General features: G+C 41.8%; 1 protein-coding gene across 1 annotated transcript; it reads right to left on the reverse strand.

Moving 5' to 3' along the window:
• Positions 1-10655: 10655 nt before the first annotated feature.
• LOC149142840 (uncharacterized) lies at positions 10656-11801 on the reverse strand. Its single transcript, XM_089451596.1, has one exon. It carries the CDS (start codon positions 11799-11801, stop codon positions 10656-10658), a length of 1146 nt encoding a protein of 381 aa, XP_089307722.1.
• Positions 11802-14571: the final 2770 nt, after the last annotated feature.

Here is a 14571-nt window from a genome sequence, read left to right on the forward strand (position 1 = left end):
TTATCTCTTTTACTCATGCATATAGCAATGATATAAATGACTAAGTGTAGTAATTCGCTATCATCGCTCTGCATAACTAATTATGCAGAGCAATCTTAAATGGTTTAAACATCTATGCTTTAGTGTTAGAGTCATCTATATGCCTGCCATAAAGCACAGATTATCAAACGCTACACTCTACAAATTGATAAGTCCCGGGATTAGATTATAGTTATTATATTTCTCTTATAGTTTAGTTGTTCGTTTATTACCACCCTATATCGTAAGTCATTCATCCATCCCGTTTACTTATAATTCTTGGGAAACTGGTCCCATTATCCCCAGTCGGAGCCACTATCCCAAACGGAAAAGGAGCTGCACTAAGGTCCGGACCGGGTGGTTTCCCCGATGTTGTTGCAACGAATTTCGGGGCATCAACATTTTTGGCGCTAGAAGGAGGGCCATCGACTGTGAATGGCAAGCAGGCCCAAATCTGCAAGCCACTCTAAGAGTAATTCTCCCTCCAAATCCCCTCCTCCTTCTCAATCACATGCTGGTTCTCCGGCACACAATCGAGAAAAAGAGGAATCAACCACCACTGCTCACACCCATCATATTTCAGAACAATTAAGTCTTGAATCTCCTGAAGTCCAGTCTCTTATCCATAAACTTCAGAGCTTCTCGATTTCGCCTCAGAAATCTGAAGTATCACAAAGCAGTGCGACCTCGCAGTTCAATTTATCTCATCCACTTACCAGACTTCAGAGCGAAAAACTCGGTATTGAACCTACTGAGTTCCCTTTACCGAAAAGGAAAAAGGCTAAAAAGATTACTGAAGGATCTGATAGTGAAGACCTTTCTTCCATATCCTCCATCTCATCTCCTAATCTGCGAAGTCAACCATCCACTCCTCCGTTACACACTGTTGTTCATCAGGGACTAGGTACTACAACATCTCAAACTACTCACTCTTCAACACTCTCCTCTCCTCGGTCATCTGGAATCCCAACAGTAGTGACAACTATTGTCGCTAGCATAATGGCAGACCCATGGACTACGCAAGGTGCAGTCAACATGCCCGGACCATTGCATAATCTACCTGATGCTCCCGAAAAATGGTTGCCTAAATTTAATCCAGATAATGGAACACAAGCTGAAGAACATATTAACAATTTTATGTTAGCAGTTAACTTAAAAGGAGTGACAGAGCAAGATGTTGTTGTCAGGATTTTCCCTTATACCTTACAAGGATCGGCAGGATCCTGGTACCTTTCCTTACCCTCTGGTTCAATTACCAGCTGGGCCACATGCCAAGAGCAGTTCCTTACCAAATATGGAGATGACAGGTCCCTAGCCACTTTAATAAATGACCTCTCCAATCTGAGAATAGAGCATAGAGAACCAATAAAGGAGTTTAATGCCCGATTTAATAAACTCCTAAATAAAATCCCTACCGCTTCAAAACCAAGTGAACAAATTAGAAGCGAATGGTATATTACCACCCTCCCTGCCAACATAGCCATTTTTGTTGACAGGGCTGGCAAGCCTACCTTAGCCGAAAATATGAAGGAAGCACTTGCTGTTGAGAAGCGCATCAACGCTCTAGAAAAGAAAGATGCCTTGGAGGATAGAAAAGCTAAAAAAGTCTCATTTAAAGAGGATTCTAAGAAGAAAACCCCAAAGGACCCGTATGACATGGAAGGTTTACAAAAATTCCTTAAAACATTGTCTAATGAAATGGTTGAGATTAAAAAACAGGTGGCCGAGACTTCAAACAAAAGACCATTTAGGACTTTCAAGAAAACTGAACCAAAGCCACCCAATGTTATATCTAATGCAGACTCAGAACAGGAAGAAGAGGAAGAGGAAACAACCTCCCAAACAGATGATGAAGAAGAAGTAGTTGAATGCCACGGCATGTGGGATTTTATACTCCCAAACTCTAACACCGAGAATCAAGAAGAAGCCTTTCCTGTTACTACAAGAAGTAAAATCGCTTCTGAACCTACCCAGGCAACTACAAAGAAAAGGAGCGCAGGTGCCGCCACACCAAAGGAAAAAGCTCTCCCAAAGAAGTCACCTGTAGCAGCTCCCCAAAACCAGCCTTCAACTTCTAATTCTCCTTCGACATCTAAGACACTAGTGGTATCTGACTCCATGGAGTATAATATTGTTGATGATATGAAAAAGACTAAGGCAAACATAACCATGTTTGAACTTAGTAAGTTAAAACATCAGCAGAAATTGCTTCTAAGAGAGTTGAATGTTGTCCCCTCTTCCCAGTTCAAAAGCTGCTAATGATTCAGGACAACCCCCTCCAGGTATGGTTGAAGCTACCGATTCAGTTCTGATCGGAGATAGATCCAATTCTCATACCCCACCTTTCTTGCTGACCTATGAAATCTATAATCGAAATCAGCATAACTGTTTAATCGATTCAGGGGCTTCATCTAACATTATGCCAGCTTCAGTTTGTTCTAAACTGAACATAGAACCCCAGAAATCTGCTATTCACATTGTACATTTAGACAGAACCAAAGTACAGGTTGTAGGAGAAATTAATTCCGTGACTATTAGGTTGTCTGCTGATCCCAGAATTGTACAGAGAATAGATATTTTGATTGCTGACATACCTGAATTCTACGGTTTAATTCTGAGCAGAGATTGGTCTGAAAAGCTGCATGGGTACATTTCCACTGATTGGTCACATATGTGGCTCCCCTACAAGGGTAAGCCAAATCAAATAAGGATCGACCGTGAGAAACACATGACCCACACAGTAACCGATTTCGAACAAGAAAACTAGCCTGTGGCCTTCAACAACAACATTTTGGGGAATTATTCCTCAGAATCATTCTTTGGCAACTTTCTTGCCCAACCCTCTCCTTTTTCAGTTAACCATTGTACATCTCAAGTAGAAAAATTTTCACAAACGAATTTATCCAGATGTTTTAATGAAAATCAAAAAGATGTAAATATTTTTGTTAATTCTCCTTTATTTTGGTCTTTGTATTTTGATGGCTCTAAGTCCAGCGAGGGCTCAGGAGCAGGTTGCATTTTGGTTAGTCCGCAAGGCGAAAAGACAATGTTGTCCTGTAGATTAGAATTTGAGTTCACTAATAACACGGCCGAATACGAAGCTTTAGTGCAGGGATTATATAAGGCAATTGACCTTAAAGTCCAATATATTAAAGTATTCGGCGATAGTGAGATCATTGTTAAGCAGGTAAGAAATGCAATACACTGCCTTTCAAGCCACCTTAATCATTATCAATCGCTAGTGCAAGATCTTACTTCACATTTCTCAGCATTCAACATTTCCTCAATTCCTAGATCACAGAACTCAGCAGCCGATTTACTAGCCAACTTAGCTTCCAAACTTCTGCCTTCTGAAGACTATAGCCTTCATAGATTTTCTGTAGAACTAATTTTTAGGCCTTCAGTTCCTGATAATATCACTAACTGGAGGGTTTTCAACCATGACGAGGATATTTTGCAATTCTTAACCTCTGAAAAGTCCTATGACAATCAAATCATTGAAGAAGATGAGCATGATTCTCAAATGAAAAGAACATCTCAAGACAACGCGATTCCTAAGCTTGTGGTAAAGCTCGAAGACCTTTATGACATTAAAGACAGATTTAAACCTGTAATTAATACAAAACTCCAAAGCTCTACCCTTAGGTTTGAATTGATTAATTTGGGAACAGATCAAGCTCCTCAAAATATCAACTTAGGATTAGGACTTTCTGTAGAAGAAAAGGAAGCATTTATCAAACTGCTAAAGAAAAACAAACAAGTTTTTGCTTGGAAGTATGATGACCTCAAGACATATGATACATCTATCATACAGCATACTATTCCTATGCTTCCCAATCAGAAGCCGATCCAGCAGAAGTTAAGGAAAATACACCCGAATTTGGAGAGCCAGATAAAGTCGGAACTTAATAAGCTTTTAAAAGCTAAGATTATCTTCCCTGTCCGACACTCAAACTGGGTCTCTAATATGGTACCAGTCAGGAAGAAAAACGGCGACATCCGAATTTGTATCGATTTCAGAAACTTGAATAAGGCAAGCTTGAAAGATAACTTCCCATTGCCTACTATGGAGCAGATCCTCCAATCGGTAGCAGGATCTGAATTGATGTCCTTTCTCGATGGATTCTCAGGATATAACCAAGTGCTAGTTCATCCTGATGACCAACTTAAAACCACATTCAGAACAAAATGGGGGACTTATGCATATCAAAAAATGCCTTTTGGACTCATAAATGCAGGAGCGACATTCCAGAGAGCTATGGATACAGCCTTTAGAGGGTTAATTAATCGAACAGTAGTCGTCTACCTTGATGATATTACTGTATATTCTAAAAAGAGATATAATCACTTGCATGATTTAAATCAGATTTTTCAGCGATGCAAAACACATGGTATCTCTCTTAACCCAAAAAAGTCTTTCTTTGCTCTTAACCAGGGTAAGCTTTTAGGTTTTATTGTATCTAAGGATGGCATTTATGTAGATCCTGATCGAATTAAGGAAATTTCTGAAATTCCTTTTCCACACAATAAAAAATCGATGCAGTCGTTTTTAGGCCAGATTAATTTCGTTAAACGATTTGTTCCAGATTTTTCACAGATTGTACTACCACTACAAATGATGATTAAAAAGAATTCAACCTTCAGATGGGGATTAGAAGAAAAGCAAGCTTTTAATGACATAAAGCAATCAATAATCAATGCCCCAGCTTTGAATACTTCAAATCTTTCTAATCATTTTACATTATATACCATTGCATCTGACTTATCTTACGCAGCAGTGCTCACACAGTTGAATGATGACAATTTGGAAGCGCCCATCTCATTCTTTAGTTCAAACTTTCAAGGCGCCGAATTGAACTATTCCGACGTTGAGAAACAAGCTTTTGCTGTGTTTAAAGCAGTCAAACATTATCGACCCTTTCTTTTAAAAACCCATACTAAAGTGATAGTTCCTTTCTCGGCAGTTAGGCAACTATTAATTCAAAAAGAATTGGGTGAAAAAAGGGCAAATTGGGTCGCGGCTCTCCAAGAATATGACCTAGAAATAAAGCCAGCAAATATTGTTAAGGGTCAAGGTTTTTGCAGGATATTGGCAGGAGCATCCAACATTCCGGAATCAAGCGATACAGAGCAAACTCAAGAAGTTAATCAGCTAAGTGTTCCCGATTCTGAATCTCAATATGCAGATTTAATCTTTTATTTAAAGAATGGTTATGCACCTACGAACTTGTCCTACAAGAACAAAAGGGCCATCAGATTAAAAGCTAAGAGTTTTTTTATTATCAATGATGTTCTTTTCAAAAGAAATTATGATTCTGTTCTATTAAGATGCCTTAAGAAACCTGAGGCTCAAAAGGTTTTGCAGGAGCTACATGACGGACCAGCAGGAGGACATTTTGGAGCTGATACAACAGCTCATAAAGTTATTCATGCTGGATACTATTGGCCTACTTTGTTTAAAGACGCTCACGAGTATGTAAGGAAATGTCTCAAATGCCAAACTTCCGGTGGAAGACAACAAAAACCAGCTTTCCCTTTGCAACCAGTCAACATCGAACAGCCTTTTGAACAATGGGGATTGGACATCATTGGAGAAATTAATCCACCTTCTTCCAGGCAGCACAAATATATCCTTACAGCCACCGATTACTTTACAAAGTGGGTAGAAGCAGTTCCGTTAAAGACAGCAAACTCTGAGGCTATCATTGAATTTATAGATCAGTTCATCATTACCAGGTTTGGTGTTCCAAACGCTCTTGTCTTTGATAATGCTTCTTATTTCTCAGGTAATGCAATGATTGATTTCGCTATCAAAAGAGGATTTAAATTAAAGTATTATGCTAATTACTATCCTCAAGGTAATGGCCTAGCAGAATCAACTAATAAAAATCTAATCAAAATTATTAAGCGAACAATCGAAGAGAATCATAAGAACTGGCACAAATCCTTAGTATTTGCATTATGGGCCGATAGGATAACACAGAAAGCCTCCATAGGAACCTCTCTGTTTAATCTTGTCTATAGAAAAGAAGCAATTGTACCAACCAATCTTCTTCTTCCCTCTCTAGCCCTAGTGCAATTTATCGAGGAAACTCCTTCTTCCTCTATCCAGCTCAGATATGATCAAATTCTCAAACTTGAAGAGGAAATGGAAAAAGCCAAGGTTACACACGCCAAACATCAGCAATTCATTAAAGCAATTTTTGATCTAGCCTCATCTAGTCCTAAAAAATTCCAAGTCGGAGATTTAGTTCTGAAATGGGACAAAGCCCATGAAGACAAAGGTAAACACTCCAAGTTTCAGAAACTGTGGCTTGGACCATTTCAGATCTGTGAAAAAATAGGCCATTCCACTTTTATACTGCAAAATTTATCAGGGGTGAGAGATTCTCTCCCTGTCAATGGTCTGATCTTGAAGAAATTCTTTAATTGAGGAGGTAACCCCTTCTCCTTTTTTTTTTTAACAAGATCGAGTACTTATGTATTATAAAAAACTGCTAGGAGCAGAGGAAGATACATATATGCTGGAAGAAGAGTGAAAGAGAGGAAACTAAACTGGGACGCAGCCCTGGAAGCCTTATAGATTAGCTTGAAGAAGAAAAACTGAAAAAGATGCCTGCTATACTGTCTTACAAAAATGCCATCTAATAGGCAGACTTTACAGGTCGTGAGATTAACACCAAAATTGATTGACGGTTTCCTCCATGTGGTCCTCTTGTTGCTGATCCTTTTGACTTTCCTTAGTGGAGGCTTCTGCCTGCTTACTCGCTGTGATGGACTGAATGTGCTTGAGTGCCTCCTCTAGGTGCTCACATCTGTCCTGGAGGTTCTCTATTTCCTTCTTGCGCTTCTCTAATTTCTTACGTTTGGACCGGCTATCCGCGATGAAGTCTTCACGCAGGTCATTGTGGTGCTTCATGAAACGGGAGATCAGATAACAATGGTCTTTGCACAGTGCGCATGCTTCATTACCCAAGACTCTTTCGAGGGGGTTCTCGCGGGGGCCGGCCCTTCCTTGAGCTTCCGGTTGCCGTCCCTCTGCCATGTCTGCAAAACAGATTAATAGCGAGTAACCTTGCAAATAACTTTTGATATACCTGATATCTTCGTGGAGAGTCGGGTTGCTTGTAATGTCTTGCTGGTTTTCTTGATGACTGCTTCCTGAGTGAGCTGGGGCGGGGATCCACTTCTTGCTCCCTCGGAGTCTATTGGCCTCAGAGAGAACTTCACACCCAAAGTGCTTCTCGGAATGCTGGTGGAAGGGAGGATTAGGAGGTGGGATATAAGGACGAGGGAGAGGGTTAACATAATGATGCTGCTCAGGATATTTCCGAAGTTTTGCAGAGGGGAAATCGGGTAGCAGATTTAGGGATCTCATATCACTGAGATCGAAATGATGTATGCCCAGAAGAAGCGTGAGATTGACACGATGAGGGGAGGTTTTGAGGTTGAGAGGGGATGTGAACGTCGGCATAATGGTATGGATTTGATGATCGCGGGTGTGTGGATCATGTTTCTAACTTTTCCTGGTGAACTCTGCCCTGTGATCAGACTGGCAGCTGCCGTCCTTATGGGATGGGTCTTTCATATGTTCTGGTGTTGTCTCTGACCTGTCCCTGCTTGCGATTGACCGCATTGTTTGCGAGTTTATCCGCCTCTGCGTTATGTTCCCTCAGCACGTGCTTTAAAGTAGTTTTTCCCAAGTGGCTGAGGGTGTCGTTTATCCTTGCCTTGATGCGGTTGAGAGAGGCTTTGCAAAAATCCTTGCCTGTGTTCATAGCTGCTATTATTATGGCTGAATCCCCGAGGATTAAGGCATTCTGTAGACCGAGCCTGTGTAGGATTGATGTGCCTAAAAGTAAGCTGTAGGCTTCCGCTTCATTGTTGGTTGCTTGCCCGAGACCCCATTCGTAGCAGCTTACTGTGATCCCCTTCTGATCTTTTATTATTCCTCCAGCGCCTGCTTTCCCGGGATTGCTCTTTGATGCTCCATCAAAGAGGAGGATGGGGCGATTCTGGGCTGTGATCCATTTATTTACTTCTTCTTTGTCCCCCCTAAGTTTCCAGTTTTGCCCCTTCTGCCTGATTTTGATCTGAGGAGGAAGATTTTGGGAGTGGCTAAGATTGAATCTTTTGTACCAATCCGTCTCCTCTTTTGTCCATCCCTGCTGATCAGGGAGAGTTATGTGATTCGCACTGATTGCCTCAGAGATCCCAGCGATAGTCCTTGCAATTATCTTGTCAATTTTGATCTGCTCGTTGTTAAAAATATAGTGATTTCTTGCCAGCCAGATATTCCAGCAGAGAGTTGCTGGGATACAATTCCAAATTCGGAGAAGATTTCTTTTCCCTTTCCTGCTCAGAGGGTAGTCTTTTTTCCAGTTTCTCTGTAAGTTGTTTACCTGGTCATTCCTGCTTCTGGTTTCTAAAGGGCTAAGGAGCTGGTTCCAGCAGTTTTGAGCGAAAGTGCATTGGAGGAAAGTGTGAAGAATGGATTCTTCCTCAGCTTGACAAAAGCAGCAAATTGAGGGACCTTGTATTCCTCTTTTTCTCAGGTTTTCTGCAGTAAGAATTTTCCCTTTTAGAAGGGCCCAATTAAAATGCTTTACCTTGGGTATGCACTCATTGTTCCAGGCTGCCTTGTGAAGGTTCCAGCTTGCACTGTGAGTCTTATCTTGCAATGATTTGTAGCCCTCACGCACTGAGAAACTGCCCCCACAGGTGTCCCATATGTAACTGTCCTCCGTCTCCTTATTCATTGGCGCAGCTCCGGCTAGTGAGATTTTTAGTTTATGCCATTGATCTCTGAGATCCAGGGGCAGGTTTAAGACCTTCCAATCTGACCATGTATTTTGGGACCATGTGGAAATGTCGGATAAGGAGGATATGTTGTGGGTCTGCATCCAAATTTGAAGGGGTCTTAATTCTTGAAGAGATTCTCTGGGACTTGATCCCATGATTCTGTCCAGCCATATTTGGACATTCTTTCCGCTGCCAGGTTTCTTAGAGACATGCTCTTTAAAGTGAGGGAGAACTTTTTTAACCAATCTCCACATTGGAGTGCACGGCCTATCCACGATTGGGTCTTGGAGGATGTTCGAGTTCGGACCATTAAGGTATTTCCTTTTGATTATTTCGACCCACCATGATCCTTGTCCTGAGATGATCTTCCAAAGTAACTTGAGCCCCATAGCCTGATTGGATAGACTCGGGATTTTTACTGACAAACCTCCTTTGTCATACGGGAGGGTGACTTGATCCCCATTGACAAGACTGAACTTCTTTGAGTCCTGCTTTCCTCCTTGCCAGAGGAAGCTTCTCATGATGATTTCCATATGCTTGTGAATATTTGCAGGGGCCATTATTATTGCGTACTGATAGATAGGAAGGCCGGATAGGACCGCTTTGATAAGAATAGTTCTACCTGCCAGATTTAACCAGGAAACACCCTAGCTCTGCAATAAGCCTCTCATCTTCTCAATATGTTTAGACCAGACCTCTGCTTTAATGTGCTCCTTGGCCAGAGGGAGGCCCAGATAAGAGAAGGAGCTCCAGCTTCTTTGGAGAGGAATATCTAAGATTTGAGAAATCATTTGTTGAATCTGAAGAGGGACATTCCATGTATAAATTTTGCATTTTCTGTTGTTTAGCTTTCCTCCCGAGGCTAGAAGGAAGGCATCCAGAACTCCTTTAAATCTTCTGGCCATCAGGCTGGATGCTCCTCCAATCAAGAGAGTGTCGTCCGCGAAGAGGGAGTGATTGAGCTCCTTTGTTCCCCTTTCAATGCGGATACCCGTGATTTCTTTTTTGCTTCGGAGATTTTCTAGATGAGCACTCAGTGTCTCAGCCATTAGGATGTAAAGAAAGGGGGAGAGGGGGCAGCCTTGCCTTAGCCCCCTTGAACTTCTAAAGTAATTACTTGGCCGTCCATTGATCAAAGGCGCGGTCCATGGATTGGTGATGCATCCTTTAATGATGTTTACAAAAAGGGAGGAGAAGCCAAATTTAAGAAGGACTGCTGTGAGGAAGGAGTGGTCCACTCGATCAAAAGCGTTAGCCATGTCTAATTTAATGATCATTCCCCTTTCTCCTCTATTGAGGCTGCTATGAATGGCTTCCTGGACTAGGATGACGTTGTCAATGATCTGTCTGTTTGGGACAAACCCACCCTGGTTCTCAGACACTAATAAAGGAAGGAATTTCTTTATTCTGTTGGCAAGGATTTTGGTGATGAGCTTGTAAGAGACATTGCAAAGCGAAATGGGACGAAATCTATCGAAGGTTTTGGGGTTTGCCTCCTTAGGGATTAAAGCTATATGGGTGGACTTTGTGTTTTCCCCTACTTTTTGATTTCTGAAGGCGTTCTTTACCATTCTTACCAGATCCTTTTTTATAGTTTCCCAGTGCCGCCTGTAGAATGCAACTGTAAAGCCGTCCGGCCCCGGGGCTTTGTCTTGTTGCATGCTGAAGATGACTTCTCTGATTTCCTCTTCTGAGGGTTCTTGTTCCAGCTCCTTATTGTTCTCCTCTGTGATTTTGCCTTTGAGAATGTTGAGGAAGGTCTCGCTGTCATGATGATGATTGTCTGATGTTAGAAGGTCCTTGAAATGATTGTATGCTGCCCCTTTTATTTCATCTTAACCTTTCAGCTCAACCCCCGCTACTTCGATTTTATCTATTTGGTTGCATGCTCTTCTGAGCTTGATATTATTATGAAAGAAGGAGGTATTTTTATCTCCTGCCCTTAGCCAGAGACAACGAGATTTTATTCTGAGTTCCTCTTCCTCTGCGCGGTTTTGCCGGTAGAACTCTTTGTAGAGAGTCTTTTCTTTTTCAATATCCTCTGCCTTGTATTGAATTTGTTCCATTTGAATGTGCCAACGCTCCATTTCGTTTAGCAGAACTGTTTTTTTCCTCTTATTTATTATTGCTTGGTCCCTTGCCCATTGTTTTATCGCTGTCCTAAGCTGCTTCAGCTTTGTTTCCCAAACATAATATGGCGACCCAATCACTTCTCTTGCCCATTGAGTTTGAATAAGTTGACTGAAATCTTTATTGAGATCCCAATTTTTATTGTACTTAAAGGGAAGAGGGCCGAGGTTTGGGCTTTTGTCCATAGAGAGAACCACCGGTTTATGATCCGATGCTGATCCATGGATTAGTTTACTTCTAATTGAGTAGCTTTCGGTTACCCTTTCTTGAATTAGAAACCTGTCAAGCCGTTCCTTAATGTTGTGAGCACCTGTCCTTTTGTTAGACCAGGTATATTTCCCATTTGACAGAGGGGTGTCAATTAGGTTGAAGAGCTGTATTATATTTTCTAGTTTGTCTCTTGAGGGGTCTGAGTGATACTTCCCTCCGTATTTTTCTTGCACATTCCTTATTAGGTTCAGATCTCCTCCAAGAATCAATCTGCTGTCTTGTATAGAGGAGATGTCTTCTTCTAAGGTGTTCCAGCAACATGCTTTATCCCTGTAGTGGTTGGGGGCGTAGATGTTGTAGATATGATAGACTTCCTGTGAGCTTTTGTTCTTTAGATCCGATCTAATCCACCATGTGCCTTGATGAGAGTTGTAGATTTCCCACTTTGTTTTATTCCATAGTGTTCCAATCCCTCCTGATGCTCCATCTGAATCATTGGATAGTCCTGAGAAGTTTTTGAATCGCTGTGTTTGTTGAAGAAAGTCCTGATTAGTGAGTTTGGTCTCCTGAATAAGAAGGATATTTGGCTGCTCCTGATTAAGAAGGTCCTTGATGGCTTTTAGTTTTGGAGGGGTGCCCATCCCCCTGCAGTTCCAGGAGACCAAATTCATTATTTACCCGCTGAAGGGTGGGATCCTGCTTTCTCCTTTGTTTTCTCGCCGCTGCCTTTTGGCCGTCCCAAATACGAATCTAGAGGTTGCTGTGTCCCTGTGGCCATTTCTTTTGCTGCCGTCTCATCCCTGAGCTCCTTGTTCGATTTCCTACCCACTTTCCTTGGTGGATCTGATTGCTGGTTGGTTTCTTTTGCTTTGTTTCTGGTAAGAATTCTTTCAACTGTGTGAGGAGGGGAGGGGGGGGGGGGGGGTTTGTGCAAGGAGAGGCAGGGCGAGGGGATTGAGGAGGCGAAGAGGGGGTTTCAGCAGTTAGAGATTCGAAGGGGTTTGAGGTCGAAGGGAAGGTTGAGATGGGAGGGGGAGGAGGCGGGGGGGGAATGCCTGAAGCTGGGGGGACTGAGGTACTGAGGCCCTGGTTTTGGGAGGGTTTCTTTCTTTTGACTTGTTCCCATGGTCCCTCTGTGTGTTCCTCATTAATATCTATTTCTTTTACTTTTAACTTGCTACACCTATTTGCAAAATGGCCATACTCATGACATACCTTGCACTTGAAGGGGAGTTGTTCGTAGTCCAGCTGCTGAATGTGCATCCACTTGTCCACCTTGATTTTGATGGCTTCTGGTAGTCCTTTCCCGAGATCAACTTCAACACAGATTCTTGCGCATGCGTGCATGTTTTCTCTTGGTTATGATCTATCAATGTATTTTCCGAGTGCATTGCCTATAACTCTTACCGATTCATCCCCCCAGCAGTGAAGTGGGAGATGGGGGAGGCGAACCCAGACAGGAACAGCGTTTGGGATATCCATTTCCGGATCAAATTCCGGGGTCCATTTGTTCAGGTATAAGCCTCTTGTGTCCATGAAATAGGGCCCATTACGGAAGATGAGGTTCTTATCCTCCTTTGATTCGAACAAGAAAGTGAAGAAACCACGTCCGCAAAATCTTATGGCGATCTTGCCCTGTATCATTGGGCTCCAGTTACGTTCCACCCATTTCTGAACCGTTCTTGGTGATGGCCAAAGCCCAGTAAACTGGCCAACCAGTCCTCTTTCCGCGAGAGCTATTGCTGATTTCCTTGGCAGAGCAGGGGGCAAATCCACCTCAGGAATCTCATCCAGCTTTTTGATAAACTTAGTTTGAGAAGGCCTTGGTCTTGGATCTGAAGATTCAGATAGCAGAGAGTCAAAAATTTCTTCGTGGGTCTCAGGGCCAAGAGAAGGAGAGGCGGATCCTGCCATGGCAGGCCCGCTGGGAGAGCGGAGGTTCAGGGCAACGGCGACGGAGGGACCCGAGGGGGTCCAAGCAGGACTCTGCTAGGGCGAGGGCGAGGGAGCCCGGCCAGGCTAGGCCTGGGGGCAGGGCGGAGACGCGCAGCGTAAGCAGGCAAGGGTTCTCGGCAGCGGCTCGCGGCAGCACCTTAAAAGTATATATGGAATGGAATATGGTAACCCCTTCTCCTTATAGTTTGATAGTTTTTATAGTTTGTAGGATTTGTAGAAAATAAGGATGTAGGATATCTTCCATTGACCTTTTGCTGTAGTTAAAAGTTGTCTCGCTGGGGCACTATCAATATTTGCTTTTGGATAATAGAGTCTTAAACGAAGAGAGATCATTTCTAGGAAATTAGATATCTTTCTATTTTGAGATCACAGTCTAACTTTTGTAAACTTCCCTCTGAACATAGTTCTATGAGTCATTTTGGGTTTTTCAAAACTGGTCTCCAAAGGTTATCTATATTAAAATAGGAGCTAATCCATCTTCAGCATCTTTAACTCTCAACCTGTCATCCATTTACTCTCAAGGAGACGATTGTTCATCCCATTCACCAAAAGTTTATGATTACTCAGAGTGTAATTCTAAAATATAAAAGATTAAAGATAAGAGGTCTTATTACAAGCCTGCTTACCATGTTCATAGGAAAATAATTTAACTGACATTACCAAAACTGCATATCAAACAGGGTAATGGCTTGAAATTTCAAGACAAGGGGTCTCATCACGAGCGAGCTTGTTCAGTTTGATTACTACCCGTGAGTGGCATTGTCATTATCTGGCCACCAAACCAAGACAATGGCTTTTATCTTAAGCAAAGAAGAAAAGAAAATGAAATTCAAAATGTGAAAATATGTTTTGAATTCATTCTGTTTAGTCACACTCTTAAGTGAATGGAACAATGGACAACAGCATGGTTAAAAGGTAACCCTGCCGAGACTATAAACGTTTGCTGGCAGCAGAGGCTCTACCTATGACAGAGGAGTTTACTTTAAAAGCTGATTTGGGAAAAGTTTTCTGTTTTACCATTATGAGCCATTAAAGACCTGTTTTAAAACTTAGAATGCATTTATTTTCTTTACAAAAAGAGGAAGTCAACAGAAGAATTCTGCTTTATTCAGAATCAATAGATATCTAGTTATATTAGAAATTTTCTTTCCCTTATAAAGATTCTATTTGAAAAAGTTTAAGTATTTTTATCAGTCCAGAGATAACTGGTTCTACCAACGAATCGCCAATTGTTGTGCCCTACAACAACCCCCCATTTCATAACATTTTTATTCACAAACAATTAACATATGAAATGGGTCCCTTTTAAAAATTTAATTGGCATTAATGAATTTGTTCGAAAAAGGTATGATAATCAAATGAATTTGTGAATGAAAGCCTTTTTGAATAAATATCAAGCAATTTTTGGTTAAGTGCGAAAAAGCAATCGCAAGATCGCATGTCACCTTGGTCCTT

This window comes from Pinus tabuliformis, chromosome X, assembly GCF_031772625.1.
Source record: "Pinus tabuliformis cultivar Carrire ecotype Pingquan chromosome X, CPIR1, whole genome shotgun sequence".
Lineage (NCBI taxonomy): Eukaryota > Viridiplantae > Streptophyta > Pinopsida > Pinales > Pinaceae > Pinus > Pinus tabuliformis.

Excerpts from the sequence above, each read along its gene's own strand:
- LOC149142840 (XM_089451596.1), bottom strand. The coding sequence starts at position 11,801 with ATGGGCACCCCTCCAAAACTAAAAGCCATCAAGGACCTTCTTAATCAG.